General features: G+C 44.5%; 2 protein-coding genes across 2 annotated transcripts; both read right to left on the bottom strand.

Annotated features, from left to right (window-relative positions):
- Positions 1-9,755: 9,755 nt before the first annotated feature.
- Positions 9,756-11,708, bottom strand: LOC131678246 (uncharacterized). The gene has a single exon (XM_058958244.1). It carries the CDS (start codon positions 11,706-11,708, stop codon positions 9,756-9,758), a length of 1,953 nt encoding a protein of 650 aa, XP_058814227.1.
- A 39-nt stretch (positions 11,709-11,747) lies between these two features.
- Positions 11,748-14,384, bottom strand: LOC131678245 (uncharacterized). The gene has a single exon (XM_058958243.1). It carries the CDS (start codon positions 14,382-14,384, stop codon positions 11,748-11,750), a length of 2,637 nt encoding a protein of 878 aa, XP_058814226.1.
- Between the last annotated feature and the right edge of the window lie 1,180 nt (positions 14,385-15,564).

Raw genomic sequence — 15,564 nt, 5'->3', positions numbered from 1 at the left:
GAGGGTGCCAACGGGTGGGTGCCCCTCTCCAAGGTGTGACGCGACCCGTGCCGAGGGATACCAAGCCGCGCACGGAGCCTGTGGAGCACCAGGGCGCACCCCACAGTATTTTTGCCCTTACCCTGTCAAGCGGGGCTCTGACAGGGTTGACTTTCTTTCCCTAGCTTTTTGTGGGAACAAAACGGAAAACACTAAGAACACTGTAAACATGAGTTTGGCGATGGAGGTGGTGAACCCCTTTGCCAAAGGGGGTTTGGCAAAGGAAAAGGCGGAGCGACGTTTGCTGCAACGAACAGCACCAGAGTCTCTTCAGTGGTGGTAGGGGATAGCCCTATCAACACGCTCGGCGAACAACTACCCGCGATGCAAGCGGCTTGTCAAGCAACTTGGTAATATCATCAAGTTTACAACCGGAAAGCAGAACATCATCAAGGTACTGAAACAGAACCTGCTGGTGCTCCGCCAGACTGTTCGAGTCACAAGACAAGAACTGGACGCTTTTATCACGCGGATGGCGGGAAGAGAGAAGGCCGATAAAGGCGCCTAAACTGAGGCCTTCATCATCCTTGGAGGAGCTACTATGACCCAAGAGGCGATTGATTTCGCCTTGACGGCCAAAGAGGACAAGACTGCGCTTAACCCGAAGCGGCCCAGCCAGCCACCAGGCGAAGGTGCGCGAAACAGCGCCAAACGACGCGCAACCACAAAGGCCAAACGTCGTTTGAACGGTGCAGACCGGATGCAAAGGATCCCGAAGGGCGTCGACCCGAGAAGGTGACTTCTCGGCCCAAGAAGACCAAAGGCACCAACCGGGTGCAAAGTGCCGGGCCACAGCCGGTGCCATCGGCACAAAGGGGGCGTCAATCCCTGGCAGCTGGTCAGCAGAGCTAAGCAGAAGTCGAACGCACCTCGACCCGCAAAGAAGGTCAATGACAGAGGAGAGGCTCTGTTGGTGAAAACCGAACAAGGACAAGGATGCCGACGTCCTCAAATCGATGCGGGAGGCCGAAAGCCTCTCGGCTCTAGGACAGGATGTGCGCAGCGTTAGACGTACCAAGACCGGCGAAATGATCTTGGTGCTGAAACGAGGTGCACAAACTTGTGGGGCGGCGTATAATAAGTTGGCCCAAGAGGTGAGGTCGGAAGTGACCCTCCAGTGCAAGCAACTGGATGAGGTTACGAACGCAGACGACGTCGTCTCTGCCGTCATGGAGCAGTGCGGCGCAGAGATTGAGCGGAGCTCTGTACGCCCTAGAAAGGGACTCTTTGGCACCCAAGTAGCCTATTTCAGGCTACCGGTTGCGGTAGCCAAAAAGGTGATCGAGAGAGGGAAGCTGAAGATCGGCTGGTCAGTATGCCTAGTAAGCATACCCCAGCCGCCTTCAGTAGACAGGTGCTATCGATGCCTAGAGTCCGGTCATAAGTCCTACGACTGCAAGGGTCCAGACAGAAGTAAGTTGTGCCGTCGCTGTGGTGAGGAGGCGGCTGAAATGCGATACGGTAACAAAATGCCTTATCTGCGCCAGTAAGAAGCAAGACCGTAACCATGTTATGGGTGTACCTTCGGTGAGGCCAGTAAGAAGAAGTCGTGCATGTAACACAGCTGAATCTTAACCACTGTGAATCTGCCTAGCAGCTGCTGTGGCAGTCGGTCTCGGAGTCGAGGACAGATGTCGCCCTCCTATCCGACCCGTACAATGTCCCTGTTCCCAGCTCAGAATATACTACCAGAACGTGAGAGGACTACGCACAAAGATAGATGAGCTGTTCGTAGCTGTATCCGACGCAGAGCACGATGTCATTATCCTGACGGAAACATGGCTGAACGACGAAATCAATTCCCTGCAGCTGTTTGGACCTAGATATACGGTCTATCGTAACGATCGTGACCCAGTCGTTTCTGGTAAAAAAGGGGCGGGGGTGTACTTATAGCTGTTTCTAATCGGTTACGTCTAAACAAAAAAGTTTTAACAGTAACGGCGTAGAACAGCTCTGGGTAAACCTTAATAGCCATGGTACTAACACATGCGTGGGCGTCGTATACCTCCCTCCGGACTCCGCAGATAACATAAACATTATTCAGAACCATATTCAATCCGCACTTGACATTGCTAATTCGCTAGAACCCAAAGCTTCTCATTTGTTATTTGGAGATTACAACCAGCCTGGTCTTGTATGGAAAACGACTTCTTTCGGTTATGCTAACGCCGACCATTCCGACTCACCCCTTCCGAGATCTAGCGTTGCTTCACTAGACGGGATGTCATTACTCAACATGCTGCAAATGTATATGATCACGAACAGACTAAATCGCACGTTAGATCTTCTGTTTGTAAATGAAGATGCATACAAGAACTGCCATGTCTATCGTGCAGATAAGCCACTCGTTGAAATAGATTCGCATCACCCTCCCCTCTTAGTTGAGCAGACCTGTCCTGGATAGGTTATTTTTGACGAGATTCTTGACGATTTGAAGTATAACGTTTCAAAAACCGATTTTCCTGGACTCAACAACTCACTGCAAACGATTGACTAGGTGACTTTGCTCAATAACGCAACCGATGTAAATGACGCAGTAGAAAAGTTCTCATCGATCCTGACCCAACTGTTTGAAATATATGTCCCAGCCCCGCGTCCTAAACCAAAACCACTTTGATCCAATCGACGTCTCCGAGAACTTAAACGACTGAGGGCAGCCGCGCTTCGGCACTACACCAACCGACGAAATCCCAATACAAAGCAGGAATTCATATATGCTAGCAACAATTACAAAGCTTATAACCGCTTCCTATACTCTCGGCATGAATTACAAACGCAATCTGACCTTGAGCGAAATCCCAAACGTTTCTGGTCTTTTGTAAATGAGAAGCGTAAAGAGAGTGGACTTCCTTCTAGTTTGACTTTGGCAAATGAAACTTCTAGCACGATTCGCGGTATCTGTAACCTGTTTGCAAAACATTTTTCGAGTGCATTTGAAACAGTTCCGACTACTCCAGAACAGGTTGAAATCGGACTACGAGATGTTCCCAGGGGTGTGATGGACCTAGGTAACATCCATTTTACGGAGGAAGACATTGTTGCTGCTATTGATAAATTGAAAGCTTCGACTTCGGCTGATCCTGATGAGATTCCTGCCATTTTCTTAAAAAAGATGTGCGAGTGTCCTTTCCGCTCCCCTAAAGCTGATTTTTAATCTATCTTTGTCGCAGGGACGTTTCCTCTTTGTTGGAAAAAATCGGTTATGTTTCCTGTTTTTAAAAAAGGTAATAAGCAGTACATAGCAAATTATCCGGGCATAACCTCTCTCTGTGCGGGGTCCAAGTTATTTGAAATTCTAGTAAGCAATGTATTTTTCCGGGAAGCCAAAACATATATATCAACAGATCAACACGGGTTCTTCCCAAGTAGATCAACATCCACGAATTTAGCACAATTCACTTCACATTGTATTAAAAGTATTGAATGTGGAGCACAAGTGGATACTATTTATACAGATCTTAAAGCAGCGTTCGATCGTGTTGATCACTTGCTCCTACTGGCGAAGATAGAAAGATTGGGTGCCTCACTCAACTTCACCAAGTGGTTTAAATCGTACCTTGTATGCCGTACCTTATCTGTCAAACTAGGAAATGTTGAGTCACAAAACTTTATAAATTTATCGGGTGTGCCGCAGGGTAGTAATCTTGGACCCTTGCTGTTCTCCTTGTTCTTCAATGACGTTTGTAATGTCCTTCCACCAGGATGCAAACTTATCTATGCATCTATCACCTTAAACTGTTTCTTATTGTACGATCTGAATTGGACTGCATTGAACTACAGCGACAACTAGATGAATTTTGTAACTGGTGTACTCGAAATCGGTTGACTATCAGTGTATCTAAATGCTCAGTAATTTCTTTTACGCGCAGAAAAAATCCAATTTTGTGGTGTTATACTATCTCAGGGAAACTACTGGATAGAGTGTCAGTTGTCAGGGACGTTGGTGTACAGCTGGATTCTAAAATGACGTTTAGAGATCACTATTCCCACATCATTGCGAAAGCTAACCGGAACCTTGGTTTTATCATTAGAATAGCCAAAGAGTTTACTAGTCCATACTATCTGAGAGCACTGTACTTCTCTCTTGTCCGCTCCGTTCTGGAAGCTTCCGCTGTCATTTGATGCCCGTACACAAGTGTCTGGATTACCAGAATTGAATCTATACAAGCTAGGTTTCTCCGATATGCCCTTAAAACCCTGCCATGGCGCAACCCGATAGAGTTACCACCTTACATTGAACGCTGTCGTCTGCTCGACATGGACCCTCTTTCAAAAAGGCGAAATATATCCAGAAGCGTGTTTTTATAGGGGAAGTTCTAACTGGTGAAATAGATGCCCCAAATAAACTTGCTCAGATTAATGTAATTGTGCCCCCTAGAAGTCCAAGATCGTGAGATTTTTTAAGACTTGGCTATCAAAGTACTGATTATGGACAGAATGAACCCATAAGGGCGATGTGTAGCGTATTTAATAATGTTTATGAATGTTTTGACTTCTCTGCGTCAAGTGACGTTTTTAAAAATAGGCTTAAACGGCTAACTTAGTGCATAAGATGTGATTTAGATATTGATTTTGATTTGTTAGATGTATTATCAGTAACACATTGTAATGTAATGTAATGTAATGTAATGTAATGTAATGTAATGTAATGTAATGTAATGTAATGTAATGTAATGTAATGTAATGTAATGCAATGCAATGCAATGCAATGCAATGCAATGTAATGCAATGTAATGCAATGTAATGCAATGTAATGCAATGTAATGCAATGTAATGCAATGTAATGCAATGTAATGCAATGTAATGCAATGTAATGCAATGTAATGCAATGTAATGCAATGTAATGCAATGTAATGCAATGTAATGCAATGTAATGCAATGTAATGCAATGTAATGCAATGTAATGCAATGTAATGCAATGTAATGCAATGTAATGCAATGTAATGCAATGTAATGCAATGTAATGCAATGTAATGCAATGTAATGCAATGTAATGCAATGTAATGCAATGTAATGCAATGTAATGCAATGTAATGCAATGTAATGCAATGTAATGCAATGTAATGCAATGTAATGCAATGTAATGTAATGCAATGTAATGCAATGTAATGCAATGTAATGCAATGTAATGCAATGTAATGTAATGTAATGTAATGTAATGTAATGTAATGTAATGTAATGTAATGCAATGTAATACAATGTAATACAATGTAATGCAATGTAATGCAATGTAATGCAATGTAATGCAATGTAATGCAATGTAATGCAATGTAATGCAATGTAATGCAATGTAATGCAATGTAATGCAATGTAATGCAATGTAATGCAATGTAATGCAATGTAATGCAATGTAATGCAATGTAATGCAATGTAATGCAATGTAATGCAATGTAATGCAATGTAATGCAATGTAATGCAATGTAATGCAATGTAATGCAATGTAATGCAATGTAATGCAATGTAATGCAATGTAATGCAATGTAATGTAATGTAATGTAATGTAATGTAATGTTGTTGGGGACTGACCGCTTACCTTCCTGGGTCTTCGATAGCGGTGATAGCAGTGGTGCAGCCAGGTCCAACATCGACCGTTGATTAGGTGGTGAAGGGCTAATGTTCCAGGGGGGACCAAATCCAAAATTGCCGGACCGTTGATTAGGACCAACAGAAGGAAACTTCGGTAATGACCAATATCAGGCCAAGCTCACTCACGCACAAAAACTCGCGGGTTAGAATAGAAACATCTTAATGACACATATTTATTCGACGGGTAAAAAACGACATGCGATTTGAACTTAAACTCTATATTCGACTTAATTCTAAACACATTAAAAGGCTTGCGGGTCTGTTGCCCGTTCTTGGTGGTAATCTAATTTCGACTGCTATCCCGATCATATTTAGATAGCTAGGAAAGCGATGATCGAGAGGCCTAGGTTCGGCTGACGGTATGTGAGAGATGATGGGATCTCACTCTCTTATCGCCCGTTATCAGTTCGGCATTTTCGGTGATGATAGTGGTTGTAGTCATATCGCAATTACGCTGGCTCTCCATCATAGGTAGATTGTACCTTCACCAGTGCATAGGTCGGACCGGTACCTTGGTGCTCTCGACGGTGATGTGATCACGATTGGTTTTGCTGCTGACCAGGGATGTAGTGTAGGGTGGATCATTGTTAGTCGCAAACATCCTCACCCACCCAGAAATTGTTGATTTCTGGAAAAATAAAGAAACAGAAATATCCTCTTCGACAGGGTGGGGAAAGGAACGATGATTACACCAGACTGTTGGATGGGTTGTCCTCTGCCTTGACGTCATCATCGGAGTCTGGTAGCGGTAGAATGCATAATTTTTCTACAGGGCGTGTTAGCATTCCACCAGCTGTTTTGACGGTAACGACGCGTACTACCTGATCGTCGCCAGGATGGAGTTTGTGTATCCTTCCCATTCTCCATCGCATTGGGGACAGATTGTCGTCTTGGATCACGACCAGCTTGCCCACCTCGATTTGAACTGGTGGGTTCCAGCGTTTGGTCCTAGCTTGGAGTTGGCACAGGTATTTCCGGCGCCATCTGCGCCATACAGTTTTTCAACAAATTCATCTGGCAGCTCTGCAGCTCTTGTTTCAGGAAGAAAACACTGGCAACCCATGCAAATGTTCAAGCTCTAGCTGTATAATTTTATTTTTGACAAATAGCAAAACGAATTCGAATATATAAATAAATAGAAAAAAAAATTGATTATTTTCGTTTCTCTACGCTTGATAACCCAAGAAAATAGTAAAATAACTATCACCATAATTACAATACCTTTTCCATATACATATAAAGAGAACATGTTATGTGACGTCATGCTCGATTGGCTCCTGTATTTGACATGTTCAATTGGCTCCGCCTAACTATGCATATACAGTCGTGATTCGTTGGTTGGGCCACAGCCTATGTCCAGTTGATTGTTTGTAAATGATTTCAATATTATGAGAATATACTAAAAACTTCTAGTCATTCAAACGTGTGGAAAAAAATGAATGAAGTTTTTGGTCGTACCAAAACAAGTGAACCAATAAAACTAAAAAAGGATGGTTGCATTATCGACTCTGATCTACATGTTGCTGAAGTATTTAATAGCTTTTTCGCCACGATCGGGAACAATCTAGCTGACAAACTCCCAAAAAACAAATTTGATTTTCTGAAGCCAGTTAAGTCTGTTAGCAGTTCAATTTTTCTGAAGCCTGCTAGTGTTAGTGAAGTTGGAATCCTCATTAGTCAGCTTGATGTTAAAAAAAGTAGGGGTCATGATAACATATCAGCAGACCTAATGAAAGCCAATATAGGACCGCTCTCTGTGATTATTACTAAACTCTTCAATCGCATAATAGTTACGGGGTCATATCCTAACGTTTTGAAAATTGCTAAAGTTACGCCCATATTCAAATCCGGTGATTCTTACAACCCTTCAAATTATCGCCCAATTTCAACATTGTCGATGCTGAATAAAATTTTAGAAAAGCTTTTAACAAATCGGCTTGTTAGCTTTTTGCGTGCGAACGATGTTCTTTATAAATTCCAATATGGTTTCCGGGAACGGAAACAGCTATTACTGAACTCACTGATGAGCTAATCCGTGAAATTGACCAAAAAAAGGTCGTGGGGGGCTTATTCATCGACCTTAAGAAAGCATTCGATACAATAAACTACAGAATCTTATTAGAAAAGCTCGACCGATATGGGATAAGAGGTGTTGCCAATGAATTGATTAGAAGTTATCTAACAGATCGAAAGCAATTTGTGGTAATAAATGGTGCCCGCAGCACTCTACAACCGATTGACATAGGAGTTCCACAAGGGAGTAACATAGGTCCTCTGCTGTTCTTGATTTTCATCAATGACTTAGGTAATTTGAAACTGCATGGGACTCCAAGGCTTTTTGCTGATGACACAGCATTGTTCTATCCCCATTCCAATGTTCAGCCAATCATCAAATACATTGAATCCGATCTAGCGAGCCTCATCGAATATTTTAACGGCAATAACCTCTCACTGAATCTGACAAAAACAAAATATATGATATTTCACTCGCCACGGAAAAAAATTTTGCCGCATTCCGATCCATTCGTCGGAACATTACTGATTGAAAAAGTTTCATCATTCCAATACTTAGGACTTCATTTAGACTCATGCCTTTCATGGGACATACACATTCAACATGTTGCCAACAAAATCTCATCACTATGTGGTCTTATGAAGAGAGTACGTTGTTTTGTTCCCAAAGATGCACTATTGCAATTCTATTATGCATGCATTCACTCAATCATTCAATATTTGATTGTCGTCTGGGGTCACGCTGCCAAATCGAAACTGAAAAGGATTCAAATATTGCAAAATAGATGTATCAAAGTAATCTTTAATTTGCCTCCCTTATTTTCAACGGTTTTGTTATATACCAGTTTACGCCACAGAATTATCCCCGTTGTTGGTTTACGAGATACTCAAACTATTATTTATGTACATAATATATTAAACAACCCAAAATTTCATCACAACATTGTATTCTCAGCTAGAGTAAACCTTCGGAATACTAGAAGCGCAAACGAGCTACTGAGAAGCAGTGCATGCGAAAACTTAGGTTTAACGCGCATCTCAATCCACGGACCTTCCAAATTTAACGCACTTCCTATTGCCTTGAAAACAGTAACAAATAACATCCTCTTTAAAAGCAAGCTTAAGCAGCATATGATACGAAACGTAAACGAATATATCTTGTAAGTGTGTCAACCATCTAAGTGTGTAGGTTTTTCTGGCTCCTGCTAGTTTTTTCCTACTTTTTATTCTTTTAATATTATTTAGCCTATTCTAATTTTCGTATTTGCTCGTAACCACAAACGTTATCACTTAGTTATAAATTTAGTATTTAGAATTCAAATAATCTTTGTGAATCCCTTCAAAGGAACTTGATTCCACTGGGATTTCACTTTGTTCATTTTTTTGCTGTAGTTTATATCTCCGCGTATTTCTGTTTTGTTTTTATTATTGTTGTGTCCATTACCAGGGGACTCTCTGTGCGAGTTTCTTGGTATGGGGGATAGTGGAGGGTAATTAAAAAAAAAAAAAAAAAACTAACGAATTTAATTCGCTAGTTGTACCTAGTCAATTTGGCATGAGATTTTGACGTTCAGATGCTTTTTAGTTGGACAATGGTCCAACTAGCGGAAGGTTCAACTAAAAATCGGTCCAGTTAAAAAGTGTCCAACCAGCGAATCACGACTGTGAAATATATAATTGTGCCATGAGTGCAACTCATTTTTGGAAACAAGTAATTTTTACGGCCAATTTTTTCATAATCTTGAAGCTTACGTTGCATTAACTGCCATTTATTCAGACGGTTGAGCTGAACATTTTCAAGATTGGGTTCAGGAAGGGCTTGAAGCGAGGCTCCGACAAGGAAGTGCGATGGCGTCAACGGTTCTAGAGCATTGGGATCTTCTGACATGGACGTTAGCGGTCGGGAATTGAGGCATCCTTCCACCTGCACGAGTAGTGTTGTAAAATCTTCCGGTGATACCGGATTTTCACCGATGACCTTCAGTAGGTGTTTTTAGCAGATCGAACTGCTGCCTCCCAGAGGCCTCCGAAATGTGGGGCGCTAGGTGGTGAAAAATGCCATTGAATGCCTTCTGTAGCACAAGCCGTAGACACCGCTTCTCGATGGGTTTTGTCCTTTAATAGCATAAGGAACTCTCGCAATTGTTCCTAGCCCCGACGAAGTTAGTGCCGTTATCCGAAAATATGTCGGTACATTTCCCTCGTCTCGCGACAAATCGTCGTAAAGCTTGAAGGAACCGATCAGTTGACAAATCCGAAACAAGCTCTAGATGAACGGCCTTGGTACACAGGCAAATGAAAAGCGCGACATAGGCTTTCACAGCGGGCCGTCGCAGTGCTGGTCGAAGATAAACTGGACCGAAATAATCGACGCCAGCTCGGGAGAATGGACGTGATACTGTAACTCTGGATGCTGGCAGCTCCCCCATGAATTGCTGAATTCTGGTTGGCTTAGCACGAAAACATCGTAGACATTTGTGGACGATCTGTCTAACGACGTCTCTCCCTCCTAAAGGCCAATAACGCAACCTTACCGTACCCAATAGAAGCTGGGGACCTGCGTGTAGAAGGCGCTCGTGGTAATGCTTCAATAGCATACGAGTGAAAACATGACGAGCGGGTAAAGGAATTGGATGTTTGGCATCGTCAGCTTCTTCGGATTTGCTGATTCGACCACCTACTCTGATAATTCCGTCCTTGGATAAATATGGGTTATACCATCGTAACGGAGATTTCGCTGGCATATGCTGGCCTTTCCGCAACGCCTTCCACTCTTCGGCGAACATTTCCTCTTGTACTCGTCTGATTAGCGTGTATTCTGCTTCTCGAAGTTCAGCGGTAGAGAGGAAGGAACCATCCCTTCGCTCGTGCCTGGGTTTACGAAGAAGCTTAATCAACCGCAGCCAATACGCAGTCCGGTGAATCACGTCGGTGTAAGATGCAAACCGTTTAAAGTAGTCCTCGTTGAACGCGGCCAGTGATGCAGCAGAATTCGCCACGATAGTGTGTCGTCTTTCTTCTTCTCCGATTTCGGCTGAGTTCTCCGGTTGTTTTGGATATCTTGTCGGGTCCGCTTCCAACCAATTCGGTCCATTCCACCAGAAATTATTTTCCAAGATGTCTTCTGGCGATATTCCCCTGGAAATCAGGTCTGCTGGATTTTCGACTCCAGGCACGTGTCCCCAGAAGCATCCTTCGGTGATGGATTGTATTTTTGCTACACGATTGGCAACGTAGGTGACCCATGTTGTTGGAGTGGCTCGAAGCCAACGTAGTACACACGTGGAATCCGTCCAGAAGTAGGTTTTTAGCTTCATTTTGATGGAATCTTGTACCTTTTCGTAAAGCTGAGCTGCTAAGAGTGCACCGCATAGCTCTAGCCGTGGGATAGTTTGGCATTTGAGCGGGGAAACCTTCGATTTTGAAGTGAGAAGCCGTACCAAAACTTTCTTGCTTGAGTTCTGGCTCCGCAGATACAGGCATGCTCCAAAAGCCTTCTCTGAAGCGTCAGAAAAGCAGTGTATTTCAACCGATATTGCTCTTGGTATGATCACGCAGCGTTCGATACTAATCGTGTTGAATAATGGTAGTTGAGCATGGTACTTCTTCCAAACCTCACCCACCGTGGAAGGTAGTGGCTGATCCCATTCCAGTTTTCCACCATTTTCATCTTGAAGTGTCCACAGACGCTGCATAAATATTTTTGCCGTAGTGATAGCTGCTCCTAGCAACCCCAATGGGTCAAATAATGTAGCAATAACTGACAAGATCTGACGCTTCGAAAGCTTGGTATCCTCTTCCAACTCCGGAATGTTGAATTGGAACCTTAGCACATCGGGTTTTGGCAGCCATGTTAGGCCTAGAGTTTTTACGGAAGCCGTTGGATCTAGAGAAACCTCCTCGGAATCTCTAATTGCCAAATCTTCGGGTGAGATATCGTCCAGCACCTTGGAGCAATTGGAAGCCCATTTTCTTAGTTTGAAACCTCCCCTCGACATCATCTTGTCCAGTTGAAATCGCATTTCCAGCGCCGTTTCAACGTCGTCTGATCCTGTGATGACATCGTCCATATACGTATCCTCGTTAGCAGCCCTTGCTGCAAGTGGAAATCATCCTTCCTCCACCGTTGCCAACTGTTTCAGCGTTCTGGTGGCTAGAAACGGCGCTGGCTTGGTTCCATACGTGACGGTATTTAACTCGTAAACCTCAACCTCCTCTCCTGGAGGTGCACGCCATAAGATGCACTGAAGCGGTCTATCTTCCGGACGGAGGTTGATCTGGCGGAACATTTTCTCAACATCGGAAACTAGCATTATTTGTCGAGTTCGACACCGCAGGACTATGGACCGTAAGTCGTCTTGTATTACTGGCCCAACCAGCAACACATCATTCAACGACACCCCTGAAGAAGTTTTACAGGATGCATCGAAGACTACTCGCACCTTGGTGGTGGTACTTGCCTCTTTTACCACCGGATGGTGCGGAAGATAGCACCGTCGCACCGAGCTTAGAGTAGCTTGCTCGACCTTCCGCATGTGGCCCAACCGAAGATATTCCTCCATGAAAGCGTTATACTGCTCACGCAACTTGGCATCCCTTGCCAACCTGCGTTCCGTTCCCTGAAGGCGTCGGAAGGCGATGTCCCTTGACTCGCCTAGCCGGAGAAGGACGTCTTCATTTTTGGGAAGTGCGACTGTGTACCGACCATCTTCTTCGCGCCGAACGGTTTGCTGAAACAGCTCCTCACAACGATTTTCCTCCAGGGAATAAGCCTTGCTAGATCCGATATCCTCGCTGGCCCAAAAGCGTTCCATCAATGCGTCTAAACCTTCAGTTGAAGCTACGTTGCAGTTAATGTGAAGTGAATCCAGCGTACTAAACACACCACCGCAAACAACCCAACCGAACACTGAGTGATTTAGTGTTGGTTGCTGTTCTCCCAGCGAGATCCGTCTTCCTGTCTCGAAGAAATCGAAGAAGTTCTCGATTCCGAGAACCATATCCACCCCTTTGGATTCGAAAAAGGTGGGATCGGCCAGTTCGATCCCATTTGGGATTGACCATGCATCAATTTTGATTGTTGATGTGGGAAGGTTAACCGAAACCTTGGGGAGTACCAAAAATCCCAAATCTCGCGAGAACTTGGAAATCCGCGAACGTACCATAGCTCGAATCGTGTGCTTGACCCTTGTTGCCGCTTGACCAATGCCAAGAACCGAGATGTCCACCTTATCTCGAGTCACCTTCAAACGCTGACACAATCGTTCCGTGATAAAGTTGCTCTCAGACCCCGAGTCTAAAAGAGCACGTGCTGGATACTGGTTACCTTCATCGTCTTCCACCATGACGACCGCAGTAGCCAGTAGGACCTGGGAGGAAGATTCGTGCGCAGCATTACATGTTGAAATGTTGGTGGCTGCCATGTTAGCCACTTGGGAGGAAGTTGAAGTAGACGGTTCCTTACTGGATGACGAATTGTCCGTTGACCCATTCGTATCCCTTTCTCTTCCTGATTTGAAGCAGACCAAGGTATGATGGCGTCCCTTGCAGTTCCGGCACGAGTACTTCGATTGGCAATCCTTGGCTTGATGGCCTGTCCGGAAACAGTTCCGACAAAGAGAGTGCGTCTTCAATATGGCGTCTCTATCAGACACCGATAATCGTTGGAACGTACTACACTGGAAGAGCGGATGATTGGATGAGCAGGCCGCACAGCGTCCCACAGACGCTTGAGCTGTATTGGAATTGATACGTAATTGCGGCGGCTTCTGTTTTGGAAGTTGATTAGGCTGCTGGACACCCCTAGTGTCCATGGGCTTTGATGGAAGTGACTCCAAAACACGAACGCGTCGATGAAGAAAGTCCGTAAGGTCTGCTAGGATATCCTGCTCATTAGCCGCCGAAAACTCTTCCCATCCTCTTCGAGTCACCGGATCGAGACGTGCTGTAAGGATGTTTACCAGCAAAAGGTCCTTGTAGTCAGCTGGCTGGATCACCTGGTCAAGTGTTTGCACAACACGTTCGAAACCTTCCAAGAGTGCATGTAATTCACCGACGGATTCCTTGGAGAGCGTAGGTAACGCTAACAACGACTGAACTTGTCGCTTTTTCAGCTGCTTGCTGTTATTGTAGCGTTTGAGCAGCATTTCCCATGCTACTTGGTAGTTCGCCTTGGTTATCTTCAAAGGGTCGATCAAGTTCTTAGGCTCCCCTTGAAGACATCCTTTTAAATAGTGGAACTTCTCCACCTCCGGAAGATCGGCCTTCCAATGTATGAGGGAGGTGAATAGATCTCGAAAGCTCAACCAATCATCGATGTCCCCGTTGAATCTCTGCAGCCTTATTTGAGGCAGGCGCACGTGGTCCAACGCACCATGCACCGATGTATCAAATCCTCGCGTAGACTGTTCCAATGCTGGGCACTCTTCCCTCTCCTTAACCTTGTCCATCAGAAAGGATTTGGCTTCATAATACCGGTTGTTGAACTCTCGCCTTTCCTTGCCATATGCCTCCTCCTCCGCAGTGAAATCGTCATGGGATTTGATCTCCACCAACGTCTCACTAAATCTCTCCCATAACTCATCTAACTTCTCCAGTCGCACATTCACCTGGGATACCGTTGAATCTTCCTTAAAATCCTCGATAAAATTCCAGATATCAAGCAGCGAAGCCTGCGTATCTTTCAACCTTGTAGTCAACTGCTTCAACGACGGTGACTTCTTTGTAGACGATGCAGCTGGCGGCATGATGGTATTAACCGGTAATAAAACGAGAGGTGCTGACAAAACAGGTGAAGGCGCCAAGGTGGGATTATTTTAAAATAACCAAGCTATACTAGCACGACGGTCCAGAGAAACCAACCAGCGGTTTCAAGATGTCAAAAAGGTACAATATAATATTGTAATAATCATCAATATTGACACAAATGAGTCGAAAGGGCTCAAACGTATGACGAAGGAATCGAAGAGGATATAAATTTTATCAAAAAAGTGTATTTCTGTACGCCTGGCTCCGGCGACATATACCATCAGTTCAACTAACCTGAGCAACAGTTAATTAGCGCGTCCTCTTCCTTTCCCTTGTTGAGTCCAAACGCTGCTATTGAATCCAGTGCTCAGTACGAACACGATGACAATGCACTGGCGATGGAAATCTTCCGGCTGTTGTTTCAACCAGCAATACACGCCAGCCGTACCGCCCTCGGTTAACTCCGTCGAAATTCCGGAAAATGGTCGAAAATTGCGTGTAAGTATACTGACGGGTAACAATTCGACTGGACATACACACTGAACTTATAATATTTACCTGTGTAACAGGAATCGGTGCTGGTCCAGTGGCTGTCCTACCAGGTCGAATAGGTTACTGGCTAATCTTCAATCTTAGTATGGTTCCAGGTCCAGGAAACTCCCGAAAATCCACATCTCGGTCGAATTCCAGTTCCAATTTAGAAAGATGCGAGTGTTAGAATTGTACGTAGGTTGCCAGCTTCGGCTGGACATATAGTGGTATTCAACTAACCTGAGGAAGAATAACCGGCGCAAAATGTCCAAGCCAAGCGTCGCCAATCCGAAAATGCAATGGCGTTGATCTCCCTTGTTCCCGTGATGAACAATTGCCGCGGTGAAAGGATTGTTCAATCCGCGATCGCAATGGCGTCGATGAGCGTCGGTGGGAATTGGCGGCGTCGACCCTGTGTCGACGGCGTCCTTACAAGCTTCCGTTGATCCTTTCCCGGTCCAATCCGGCTCGAAGGACCATAATGTTGGGGACTGACCGCTTACCTTCCTGGGTCTTCGATAGCGGTGATAGCAGTGGTGCAGCCAGGTCCAACATCGACCGTTGATTAGGTGGTGAAGGGCTAATGTTCCAGGGGGGACCAAATCCAAAATTGCCGGACCGTTGATTAGGACCAACAGAAGGAAACTT

This window comes from Topomyia yanbarensis, chromosome 2 (genome assembly GCF_030247195.1).
Source record: "Topomyia yanbarensis strain Yona2022 chromosome 2, ASM3024719v1, whole genome shotgun sequence".
NCBI classification, from domain to species: domain Eukaryota; kingdom Metazoa; phylum Arthropoda; class Insecta; order Diptera; family Culicidae; genus Topomyia; species Topomyia yanbarensis.
This window is presented reverse-complemented; position numbering and strand designations above follow the sequence as displayed.

Bases quoted from the DNA above. Each gene is read 5' to 3' on its own strand.
- LOC131678245 (XM_058958243.1), bottom strand. From the start codon at position 14,384: ATGCCGCCAGCTGCATCGTCTACAAAGAAGTCACCGTCGTTGAAGCAG.
- LOC131678246 (XM_058958244.1), bottom strand. From the start codon at position 11,708: ATGGACGATGTCATCACAGGATCAGACGACGTTGAAACGGCGCTGGAA.